Source organism: Pan troglodytes, chromosome 6, assembly GCF_028858775.2.
Source record: "Pan troglodytes isolate AG18354 chromosome 6, NHGRI_mPanTro3-v2.0_pri, whole genome shotgun sequence".
Classification (NCBI taxonomy): Eukaryota; Metazoa; Chordata; class Mammalia; order Primates; family Hominidae; genus Pan; species Pan troglodytes.
The window spans coordinates 27,433,564-27,447,221 of NC_072404.2; the positions used below are offsets into that span (position 1 = coordinate 27,433,564).

The 13,658-nt window shown below is 37.4% G+C and overlaps 1 protein-coding gene across 1 annotated transcript in view; it reads left to right on the forward strand.

Moving 5' to 3' along the window:
- DNAH11 (dynein axonemal heavy chain 11) overlaps positions 1-13,658 on the forward strand; it is a 363,428-nt gene that overhangs the window by 67,544 nt on the left and 282,226 nt on the right. Inside the window, exons 21-25 of the mRNA XM_063815260.1 lie at positions 3,992-4,150; positions 5,079-5,162; positions 6,491-6,649; positions 7,972-8,094; positions 8,833-8,955. Coding sequence (XP_063671330.1) covers positions 3,992-4,150; positions 5,079-5,162; positions 6,491-6,649; positions 7,972-8,094; positions 8,833-8,955 — 648 coding nt within the window. The remainder of the gene's footprint in view (positions 1-3,991; positions 4,151-5,078; positions 5,163-6,490; positions 6,650-7,971; positions 8,095-8,832; positions 8,956-13,658) is intronic.

Consider the following 13,658-nt stretch of genomic DNA (forward strand, 5'->3'; position numbering starts at 1 on the left):
TGCTGTCTCCTCTGGAAAAGGAATACCTTTCTCCTGGTCTTGGACATCCGAATTCCAGTGTCCCTGGACTTTGGACTCCAGGACTTGAACCTACAGCCTCCCACCCTCAGCATCTGGTTCTTAGGACTTTGGCCCCAGACTGAGGATTACACTATCAGCTTTCCTGGTTCTGAGGCCTTTGAACTTGCATTGAGCCACACTGCTGGCATCCGGGTTTCCAGCTTGCAAATGGCTTATTGTGAGACTTCTCAGCCTTCATAATCGTGTGAGCCAATACCCCTAGTAAAACTTCCCTCATATATCTGTTTATTTTTTCCTATTGGTTCTATCTTTCTGGAGAACCGTGACTAATACACTGGTCAAAACATGAATCGATAGATTCAGGAAATTCACCAAATCCCAACCAGGATAAATACAAAGACTGCATCTAGACACATCACAGTGAACTGCAGAATACCAAAAGCAAAAATACTTTCAAAGCAACCAGATAGAAAAGACTGGTCACTTGTTAGAAATGATGATTAGGCTAAGAGCATACTTCTCATTAGCAACAATGGGAGCCAGAAGGTAGTGGATGATGTCTTTCAATTCTACTGGGAAAAATTCTCTCTCAATAATAGTGAAATGAAGATATTTCAGGTAAACAAAAATGCAATATATTTACCACCAATAAACCATCACTAACATAACTCTAGTTATTTATAGTGAACCATCACTAACATAACTCTAGTTATTTATAGTGAACCATCATTAAAATAACTCTAGTTATTTATAGTGATGAATAACTAGTTATACTCCAAACAATGCCAAATTTGCTTCTTAGAAAAGACTATGGACAAACCTCTGGTGAAATCATCAAGGGAAAAACAGAAAAACAGCAAAATTAACAGTATTAGAATAAAATAGGGAATGATTGTACAGAAACAGCAGACATTTAAAAATATAGAGCACTATTAACAAGAAACTTAAAAACTTAAGATGGATAAATTTATAGAAAAATATAATTTACCAAAACTGTCTCAGTAAATCTGAGTAGTCATATAACTATTCAAACTTAGCCAGTCAGAAAATAAAAAGAAAAATATTAACCAGTAGTTAAAAAACAAAAAAATTTCCAAAAGAAAGACTAAGAAGGCTGGGCACGGTGGCTCACGCTGTAATCCCAGCACTTTGGGAGGCCGAGGTGGGCAGATCACAAGGTCAGGAGATCGAGACCATCCTGGCTAATACGGTGAAACCCTGTCTCTACTAAAAATACAAAAAATTAGCCGGGCGTGGTGGCAGGCACCTGTAGTCCCAGCTACTCTGGGGGCTGAAGCAGGAGAATGGCATGAACCCAGGAGGCGGAGCTTGCGGTGAGCCAAGATTGCACCACTGCACTCCAGCCTGGGCAACAGAGTGAGGCTCTGTCTCAAAAAAAAAAAAAAAAAAAAAAAAAAAAAAGAGACTAAGAAGCCCTGATGGCTTTACAGGTGAATCTTAAGAAGCTTTCAAGAAACGGATCTCATTCACATGATTCCAGGGACCTGAAGAAGAATGAACACTCAAAAATTACTTTATGAAGCATGTCTGATTTTTATAAAAGCATAGTATGAGAAAGGAAAAAAAAATAGATCAGTCTTTCTCATGTACATATAGATACAAACATACTAAACAAAACAATCAAATTATACCAATTTATAAACAAGTTTTCATTTAAGGAAAATAAGTTTCACTTAACATTAGAAATCAGTGTAATTAATTGCATTAACAAATTAGGGAGAAAAAATCGTATGATTATCGCAAGAAATGCCAAAACAACTTTAGCTATCATTAAACATTCATTCATGATAGAAACACTTAGAAGACATTTTTTACCTAATAAAAGAATGAAAACTCTACGTAAAATACTATACGATAGGGAACGTGAAAATTTCCAGAAGCATTAGTAATAAGGGTGAAACATAGGAAAAGCCAAAATGACTATCAGAAGTAAAAAAAAATAGTGTATATTCATATAATGTAGTACTATGCAGTAGGGGAAATGAACTTCACACACATCATCATGAATATATAGGTGAACATAAATATCAATTGAAATGTGATATATGTAGTAAACTGCATTTCACAAACATAAATTTTAACATTTAGCACTTAGCAATACATTAATGTGAAAATATTATAAAAATTAGACTATTAAATAAAAAGGTAGGTTTTGTGGTTAAATAGTAGGGAAAATAGGGATAAAATTAAGAAAAGGCATTAAAAATTATTAGTCATATTTCTTAGGCTAGATGGGGAACAAACGCATATATCCTTTTATGTGTATAAAATGTTTCATAATAAAACATTTTAAAACTAAAAGAATTGCAGTTCTTGTTTGTGAAGATATAACTTGTAAAAATGAAAGCAGTATGCTAATATTCTTCTTTACATAGTAGGAAATGAAGAGACAGTTGGGGTTGGGGAGATGTTAGTTCACAAGACTTCTTGTACAACATGGTGACTATAGTTAATAGCAATATACTGTATTTTGAAAATTGCTGAGTAGATTTTAAGTGTTCTCACCACAAAAAGTGTGAGATGATGAGGTATGTGAGATAATGCATATATTAATTAGCTCTATAGAGCCATTTCACAATGTATAGATTTTTTGTTTTGTTTTGTTTTGTTGAGACAGGGTCTCACTCTGACCAGGTTGTAGTGCGGTGGTGCAATTTCAACTCACTGCAGCCTCAACCTTCCCTGGTCTTACTTAGGTCATTCTCCCACCTCAGCCTCCCGAGTAACTGGGACTACAGGCACACGCCACCATGCCCAGCTAATTTTTTTTTTTTTTTTTTTGCACTTTTAATAGAGATGGGGTTTTGCCACATTGCCCAGGCTGGTCTCAAACTCCTGGGCTCAAGCAGTCCACCCACTGTGACTTCCCAAAGTGCTGGGATTACAGGCATGAGCCACTGTGCCCGGCCTCGCAATTCCAAAGCATCATGTTGTACGTGATAAATATATACAATTTTTATTTGTCAATTGAAAAAGAGTTGAAGGTTGATGGAACACAAAAGCATTAAGTATAGGTATTTAAAGTTCAAAGAAACTAAAATAATACAATTGTTGGATCTTGGGAGGAGGATGGGAGAAAATAGAAAGTGGAAAAACAAAGTCAAATCCTTCTTTTGCAAAGCCAGTAGTAACCTAGTATAGTGTCTAAACGTGATCAATCAACAAAGAGCAGCTTGAGCACAGAATTGGAAGTTACAGAAATGGCATCCAAAAGAATGAGTGAACCTGAAGGATTGCTTTCCTGCCTTGCAAATGCTCCTCTACACCTTGAACTTTTACCATGTAAGCATAGTACCATTTTGTTAATTAAAGATGAAAATTAAGAGTTGGTCATCACAAAAGAAAAAACATGTCAGCATTTACGTTTGGTGTAAAATGTAAACTATTCTATGTAGATGGGGTATATAATTGAACCTTGATAAAGACAGTCATTTGGTGATGTTTTCATACTGGGCTGTGTTTTTAGCTTTATGCTTTATTTCACAAATTCTCTTGAGTGCATTTGATATTATTGATAATCTGTAGGGTATTTTTTAAATCTGAAAGTTTTAATAAACTAAGTCATTACTTAAAATATAATTCATTCTTACGTGGAAGTTTCTAGAGCCCCACCTTTTGTTCTTCAGCAAATTCCCCAGCTCTCGGTACAAAAACCAAGGGGAAAAATTGTATTCAGAGAAATCTGATGAAGAAGAAATTTTGCTAATACCTGTATAGGGACAGTATTGTTGAAGTTATTGTGTTTAACAGTAATCTATTCTCACTTTTTGTGCAGCTGAGTTTGCTCTTCTAAAACCTTCTACATTTTGCCAATAATTATGCTGCAGATTTATTTTTATTTTCCCGTTAAAAATCAAAGATTGAAATGTCGAGATAACCAGAGCTACAGAACTGCGTGTCTTCTCTTTCTCTGGCAGTTTGTATGCAGGTGTTTATGTTCTCTCCTTAGGCAAATGAAGAGCTTGAGGCCTTAGAAGAAGAAATGTTGCAGATGCAAGAATCTACTCGTCTTTTTGAAGTGGCTCTTCCAGAGTACAAACAAATGAAACAGTGTCGCAAAGAAATAAAATTGCTCAAGGGACTGTGGGATGTCATTATTTATGTTCGAGTAAGATGTGCTTTTTCAAAACATGCTTTTTATTTAGTAGTTCTTTTATATATGCAGTTTGTAGAGCCTATATTATTCTATTTGGGTTTTATAATGTCTTGAAATATATGGAAATTAGATCCTCACCCCAGCCCCAAATTAGAGTTCATGTGTCTCTGTTAGTGGATGATTCTTCTTTGAATACCATTTGTTTTTATTTTTAGTTCAGGATGAAACTTTGTATAATAAGCTGACTGCCTCAAATCCTTTGGGGAGATTGTAAAGAATATAAATAAAATAAAATTTAATATATAAATATATATTACATGTGTAGTCATCTGTGCATACCAACTCACACATATACCTATGCTTATACTTACATGCGTGGGCATACACAAACAGACCCTTACTAAAAATAATTTGTATGTGGTTAATTAAGTTAAAAACTTAAGTGAAAAAGTAAGTTCTAGGGAATGAGGCATATTGTAACAAGCATTATAATCTTTTATGTTAGTTGAAAGCCATATAGAAATATATTAACAAAATATAAAATATGGTCAAGAAATGGTTGATGAGAGTTTTGTTTATAATGGTTGAAAATTGTCATGTGAAAGCTTATTTAGTTACATGTGGAATTATAAGTCTGTTATTTAATAATTACTTATCAATTTATTCAAAGTACACAGGATTAAGTGATAACGATGGTATGTGTATGGAATTTATCATCGCTACTAGAAATTAATATAATGTTTTAGCCTTTAGCTTGACATGTTCTGACAACTTTTTTGTTTTGGTGATAGGGAAGTTTTGACAAGTGCAGTTAATATTTTAAAAATTGACTTTCCACTGGATGATAGAGTTACTGTGTATCATCAGTTTATATATTTTGCTGCAGAGACTTGCTTTCACCAAATGTTGTTGACACTTTTATCTGCTTTTGCGTTTTCAGAGAAGCATTGATAATTGGACTAAAACCCAGTGGAGACAGATTAATGTGGAACAGATGGATGTAGAACTCAGAAGGTTTGCCAAGGCGAGTTCCATAACTGTCTATTACAACAATTTATCTTTCTCGGCACCACCTCCTTCCATCTTCCCTAACCTAGTATCTGGTGTATTGGGCTGCATGTACTTATTTACTTCTAACAGAGTGATAGCAGACAGTGTTTTTTTCACCCTTAGCCAGTTGCACTTCTAATCAAGCCTGTCTTTCTGTGAGTGAGTTGATAGAAGCATATTAGGGTTAATGAATTTATGAGAAGCTACTCTAATTATGAGCTTCCTACAGCTTCCTAGAACACAGAGGAACATTATCAGGGCCAAGGGGTCAGGCTTCTGAAAGCTTTTGATTTCTTTACTTAGCAACCATAAACATTTTGTATCTGAAAAGGTACCTTTTGGCTCTGGAATTTGGGGCAACTAATAGGAGTATGCCACCTCTGGATTTATGCGGAATACTATGATCTTTGTTCTTATTAATGACTCTGGTATCCCAAGGGGGCTCAACATATACAGAACTGAGCCTATTGTAATTTGGTACTTATTGGAATTTGATATCTCTTCTGCATAGCCGTATGCCCTCTGAAGACAGAGCATCTTTGGATAAAGGCAAAATGCATATCAGTGAAAGGCAGTTAAAAGTGACAGGACCATTTGCTTTTTTTCCACCCCAGGGCTTCCTTGCCTCGGCTCCTACCCACTCTCGCCTGTATTTTCCCCCATATTATGCCAGTCCCAAAGACCCAAACTAAAATGTCCCTTCATTCTTTTGGATGTCATGGGGTCACACTGTCCTTTATTTCGTGCTAAGTTCTAGTTGTTTTCTTATGGGTTTTCTCATTCACAATTGCTGATGTTTTTCCTTGGGCTGAGAGGACCAGCCAAGTCAAAGGACCTATTTGGCATTTTAAGATGATGAAATATTTAGGTTTCAAGAAACAGGCACTCAAAGGTAATCAACATTCCAAGGCTGTTGTTTAAATGAGTCATGTATTCCGAAGGAGGTCTTTGTAATCTGATAACAGTCTGTTTCCATTTATTTATGTTTATAGAAGAAACATTCTTCATTGCACGTGTCCTGTGAACTCTGTTACTTACCTGTGTTTCCTCATGGGACATTCAGTTAGATCTTGTGAATGAGAAAGCAGTGTATACAAGTGGCTTGTACAGAGTGGGCTTGTAATGTACAAATGAGTGGATCCCTTTTCATTTCTCTGGTTTTGGTCCTTGGTCTAGGAGTTCAAATGCTTTCACTCTTTTCTAATCCAGGAGTTGGGAAATATATATATCAAAGGAGGCAAATTATTAATATATACTGTGTTATATCTTGGGAGCTAGGTTTTTTCCTCCACTTTTCTTTAGGAAATTTGGTCACTCAACAAGGAAGTCCGCGTCTGGGATGCTTACACGGGCCTGGAAGACACAGTTAAGGACATGACAGCCTCCCTGAGGGCCATCACAGAGTTACAGAGCCCTGCCCTCAGGGACAGGCATTGGCACCAGCTGATGAAAGCTATTGGGGTCAGTATCCTCGGTCTCACTAATGAACCTTTTTATGACTGTGAAGTGTTACTTCTTGGTTTGCATCATCTGGGATGAAGTGTAATTTATGAAAAGACCCCCCCTCAGCATAGCCTCTCCTTGCTGTGTTATGCCTTTTTGCTGGCTAGAAAAAGTCGCCTGATCCGACCGACAATTTAGAAAAAGGCACCCTCCTCCAGGCTGTCCCCAGGACAGCAGAGCGGAGGCTGGCTTCCATCTCCATTTGTCATCTGGGCTGGTGTCCACGTTCAGTACACAGATTGCACAACTAATCAGGGTGGCCCTATTACACATCTCTCCTCATTCTTTCTCAAGGACAGACCTAGCTCCCTGGCTCCCAGCAACTCTGGAGTGAGGCCAAAGTTGACACAGAGATAGTCTGGCAAACTCATCTAGCTTTCTCAGGACTTCCCAGGTTTTAGCACTGAAAGTATCACATCCCTGAAATCCACTTGCTAGAAACCCCTCAGTCCGGAGCAAATCAGGGCATTTGGTCCTCTTATGCAGAGGGGTGGATGGTGCTAAGGAATGTTAGAGGGTAGGGAGGGACAGAGGGTGGCAGCTTCTGAGAAGCAGATTCTGGATATTCTTAGCAAAAGCCGGAAAGAAAATGGCTTTCCTGCAACCCATATGGCGGGCTCAACTCTTCACTTACAGGAGACATGAGTGAGTTTGGGTATGTCGAAGAGCTGAGGATGTCTCAAGGACCCAATATAGGGGACAGAAGGAGAGTCAGTGTGAGAGAAGGGGAGTCATTGTCACAAGACAATGTGGAAATGAGAATTATTTTTCACATGGTAAATATGAATAATGACACTGTAAGACTTTTTTTTTGCCAATGAACTGAGATTAAATTAGTGATAAAACTAGGTTAAATCACAGAAGCAGCTGGGAATTATGTTCAGTGAATAGGGTTCTTTAGGAAGAAAAGACAAATGAGCCACTACCTGATTCCTGGGATTTCAACCAAATTATAATAAATGAACAATGAGATGCTCTTTAAAAATGGGTTTTGTGGGCAAAGGAGATAAGAAACGTGCTGACAAGGGAAAGATGTGAAACAAAGAAAATAGTGTAGCACGGATGTGACTAAACTTTGGCCCTTGCTTCCGGCAGGTGACGCCTCAGGAATTGTGAGTTAAAAAGGAGTGTCTTAGATTGTCCACATATTTCAAGACGAGAGATGTACTCAGCACCTGACTTGAGTATATTTTAGTTAAGATTCATTTCACCAGCCTTTAGGGAAAAGGAACCGTTCATATATGTGGAATATAAAGTCTAACTTTTTTTCCCCCAATCAGGTCAAGTTTTTAATAAATGAAGCCACAACTTTGGCAGATTTGTTAGCACTGCAGTTACACAGAGTGGAAGATGATATCCGAAGGATTGTGGACAAGGCAGTGAAAGAGCTGGGGACTGAGAAGGTAGTGTCCTCGGGGCTGGGTCATTTCTACTTGGCTAATTTTGGGTATTTGCATAGAAGCCAACTTAGAGAAAAGTCCTTTTGATGTCCCGGGAGCCTGGAGAGATGAGTCCCAGTTTGTTCCTTGCTGTTCATTAGGTGTGGGATGAGCAGGAACTAGAATCATTCTAAGCCACAGTAAAACAGGAGGATTGGTCTTGTTGATGACGATGATTATAGCAGAAAATACTTACATATCCTTTATTTTGTAGCCAGCACCACTCTGAGTGCTTTATTTATATTAACCCATTTAATCTTCTGAGGTAAGTAATAGTATCTCTATTTTACACATGGGGAAACTGAGGTATAAAGAGATAATTAACTTACCCAGATTCACACAGAAGACTGAGATTCATTCACATTTGAGGCATTACCTGTTTCATGCTGGCTAATTTGTAAATAATATCTACCAAACATTTAAGTCCCTTCCTGCTCTTAAATTGTGTTTTGGTTAGGGATGATAAACTCACATTCAATAGAAGTTTGATGTTAGTGTGATGCTCATTCCTTTGATGTGATAAAATTCATTCTTCAAACCCCATTAGCATGAATTACTTGGAGGAAAAAACTCAAGCCAATAATACTTGATATCAGTTTGCATTTTTGAAAATTGAAAAAAATTAATTCCAGATAATAGTCTAGATATTGATTCTCAATTAAATTTTGTGCACATTAATTAATTTATATTGTTGATTACTAGGTTATTACTGAAATCAGTCAGACCTGGGCAACCATGAAGTTTTCTTACGAAGTTCACTATCGAACAGGCATTCCATTACTAAAGTCTGATGAACAACTTTTTGAAACTCTAGAGCACAACCAAGTAAGATGGATATTTTTATTGCATATATTTTTCATTTTATTTTTATTTGACAAATAATTGTATATATAGGGTACCATGTGATGTTTTGATGTATGTTTACAATGTGGAATGATTAAATCAGGCTAACCGTCATCTCATATACTTAACATTTTTTTTGTGGTGAATCACTTAAAATCTCCTTTAGGAATTTTGAAACATAGAATGCATTATTATTTATTATAGTCACCAACTGTGCGGTAGATCACTAAAGCTTATTCCTCCTGTCTAACTGAAAATTGGTACCCTTTGATCAACAGCTCCTCTTTCCCCCTCCCCCAGGCTCTGGTAACCATCATTCTACTCTCTGTTTCTATGAGTTCAACTTTTTTAGATTCCATGTGTAGATGACATCATACAATATTTGTCTTTTTGTTCCTGGCTTATTTTGCGTAGCACTGTCCTTTAGGGTCATCCATGTTGTTGCAAATGAGGATTTTCTTCTTTTTTATTTTATTTTATTATTATTATACTTTAAGTTTTAGGGTACATGTGCACAATGTGCAGGTTAGTTACGTATGTATACATGTGCCATGCTGGTGTGCTGCACCCATTAACTCGTCATTTAGCATTAGGTATATCTCCTAAAGCTCTCCCTCCCCCCTCCCCCCAGCCCACAACAGTCCCCAGAGGGTGATGTTCCCCTTCCTATGTCCATGTGTTCTCATTGTTCAATTCCCACCTATGAGTGAGAATATGCGGTGTTTGGTTTTTTGTTCTTGCGATAGTTTACTGAGAATGATGATTTCCAATTTCATCCATGTCCCTAAAAAGGACATGAACTCATCATTTTTTATGGCTGCATAGTATTCCATGGTGTATATGTGCCACATTTTCTTAATCCAGTCTATCCTTGTTGGACATCTGGGTTGGTTCCAAGTCTTTGCTATTGTGAATAGTGCCACAATAAACATACGTGTGCATGTGTCTTTATAGCAGCATGATTTATAGTCCTTTGGGTATATACCCAGTAATGGGATGCCTGGGTCAAATGGTATTTGTAGTTCTAGATCCCTGAGGAATTGCCACACCGACTTCCACAAGAGTTGAATACAAACTACCATCAGAGAATACTACAAACACCTCTACGCAAATAAACTAGAAAATCTGGAAGAAATGGATAAATTCCTCGACACACCCTCCCAAGACTAAACCAGGAAGAAGTTGACTCTCTGAATAGACCAATAGCAGGCTCCAAAATTGTGGCAATAATCAATAGCTTACCAACCAAAAAGAGTCCAGGACCAGATGGATTCACAGCCGAATTCTACCAGAGGTACAAGGAGGAACTGGTACCATTCCTTCTGAAACTATTCCAATCAATAGAAAAAGAGGAAATCCTCCCTAACTCATTTTATGAGGCCAGCATCATCCTGATACCAAAGCCGGGCAGAGACACAACCAAAAAAGAGAATTTTAGACCAACATTCTTGATGAACATTGATGCAAAAATCCTCAGTAAAATACTGGCAAACTGAATCCAGCAGCACATCAAAAAGCTTATCCACCATGATCAAGTGGGCTTCATCCCTGGGATGCAAGGCTGGTTCAATACACGCAAATCAATAAATGTAATCCAGCATATAACCAGAACCAAAGACAAAAACCACATGATTATCTCAATAGATGCAGAAAAGTCCTTTGACAAAATTCAACAACCTTCATGCTAAAAACTCTCAATAAATTAGGTATTGATGGGACGTATCTCAAAATAATAAGAGCTATCTATGACAAACCCACAGCCAATATCATACTGAATGGGCAAAAACTGGAAGCATTCCCTTTGAAAACTGGCCCAAGACAGGGATGCCCTCTCTCACCACTCCTATTCAACATAGTGTTGGAAGTTCTGACCAGGGCAGTTCGGCAGGAGAGAGAAATAAAGGGTATTCAATTAGGAAAAGAGGAAGTCAAATTGTCCCTGTTTGCAGATGACATGACTGTATATCTAGAAAACCCCATTGTCTCAGCCCAAAATCTCCTTAAGCTGATAAGCAACTTCAGCAAAGTCTCAGGGTGCAAAATCAATGTACAAAAATCACAAGCATTCTTATACACGAATAACAGACAGACAGAGAGAGCCAAATCATGAGTTAACTCCCATTCACAATTGCTTCAAAGAGAATAAAATACCTAGGAATCCAACTTACTAGGGCTGTGAAGGACCTTTTCAAGGAGAACTACAAACCACTGCTCAATGAAATAAAAGAGGATACAAAGAAATGGAAGAACATTCCATGCTCATGGGTAGGAAGAATCAATATCGTGAAAATGGCCATACTGCCCAAGGTAATTTATAGATTCAATGCCATCCCCATCAAGTTACCAATGACTTTCTTCACAGAATTGGAAAAAACTACTTTAAAGTTCATATGGCACCAAAAAAGAGCCCGCATCGCCAAGTCAATCCTAAGCCAAAAGAACAAAGCTGGAGGCATCACGCTACCTGACTTTAAACTATACTACAAGGCTACAGTAACCAAAACAGCATGGTACTGGTACCAAAACAGAGATATAGATCAATGGAACAGAACAGAGCCCTCAGAAATAATGCCGCATATCTACAACTATCTGATCTTTGACAAACCTGAGAAAAACAAGCAATGGGGAAAGGATTCCCTATTTAATAAATGGTGCTGGGAAAACTGGCTAGCCATATGTAGAAAGCTGAAACTGGATCCCTTCCTTACACCTTATACAAAAATTAATTCAAGATGGATTAAAGGCTTAAACGTTAGACCTAAAACCATAAAAACCCTAGAAGAAAACCTAGGCATTACCATTCAGGACATAGGCATGGGCAGGGACTTCATGTCTAAAACACTAAAAGCAATGGCAACAAAAGCCAAAATTGACAAATGGGATCTAATTAAACTAAAGAGCTTCTGCACAACAAAAGAAACTACCAGTAGAGTGAACAGGCAACCTACAAAATGGGAGAAAATTTTCGCAACCTACTCATCTGACAAAGGGCTAATAACCAGAATCTACAATGAACTCAAACAAATTTACAAGAAAAAAACAACCCCATCAAAAAGTGGGCAAAGGACATGAACAGACACTTCTCAAAAGAAGACATTTAAGCAACCAAAAAACACATGAAAAAGTGCCCATCACCACTGGCCATCAGAGAAATGCAAATCAAAACCACAATGAGATACCATCTCACACCAGTTAGAATGGCAGTCATTAAAAAGTCAGGAAACAGCAGGTGCTGGAGAGGATGTGGAGAAATAGGAACACTTTTACACTGTTGGTGGGACTGTAAACTAGTTCAACCCTTGTGGAAGTCAGTGTGGCGATTCCTCAGGGATCTAGAACTAGAAATACCATTTGACCCAGGCATCCCATTACTGGGTATATACCCAAAGGATTATAAATCATGCTGCTATAAAGACCCATGCCCACGTATGTTTATTGTGGCATTATTCACAATAGCAAAGACTTGGAACCAACCCAAATGTCCAACAATGATAGACTGGATTAAGAAAATGTGGCACATATACACCATGGAATACTATGCAGCCATAAAAAATGATGAGTTCATGTCCTTTTTAGGGACATGGATGAAATTGGAAATCATCATTCTCAGTAAACTATTGCAAGAACAAAAAACCAAGCACCACATGTTCTCACTCATAGGTGGGAATGGAACAATGAGAACACATGGACATAGGAAGGGGGGGAACATCACACTCTGGGGACTGTTGTGGGGTTGGAGGAGGGGGGAGGGATAGCATTAGGAGATACACCTAATGCTAAATGACGAGTTAATGGGTGCAGCACACCAGCATGGCACATGTATACATATGTAACTAACCTGCACATTGTGCACATGTACCCTAAAACTTAAAGTACAATAATAATAATAAAATAAAAATAAAAAATAAAAAAAAAGAATCCACTTTCTTAATATCACTAATTCACTAATGAGGGCAGAGCCCTCACGATACCTCTTAAAGGTCCCACCTCAAACACTGTTGCATTGTTGATTAAGTTGCAACACATGAGCTTTGAGACACAATAACAGGTAGTACAACAGCAGGTAGTATGAACATTTTAACAATATTAAATACTGGGATAACTTTAAATACTGAATACCTTTCAGTGTATTTGTATTATCTACATTTTTTCATCAATATTTTGTAGTTTTTAGTATACAGATACTTCACCTCCTTTGGTTAAATTTGCTCAAGTATTTTATTGTTTGATACTATTGTGAATGGGATTGATTTCTTAATTTCTTTTTCAGATAGTTTGTTGTAAGTATAAAAGAATGCTGATTTTTGTGTGTTGGTTTTGTACCTTACAAGTTTGCTTTACTCATTTATTAGTTCTAACAGTTTTAGGATGGAGCTGTTAGGATTTTCTAAATATAAGATTATGTCATCAGCAAACAGACACACTTTCACTTCTTCCTTTCCATTTGAGTGCTTTTTATTTTTTGTCTAGTTGCTCTGGCTAGAACTTCCAGTACTGTATTGAATAGAAGCATGAGAGTGGACATCCTTATCTTATTCCTGATTTTAGACAAAAAGCTTTTGATTTTTTGCTGTTGAGTATATTAGCTGTGTGCTTTTCATGTTCAGCCTTTATTGTGCTGAAGTACATTCTTTATATGCCAATTTTGTTGGAAGTTTTAATGATGAAATGATGTTGAATTCTAC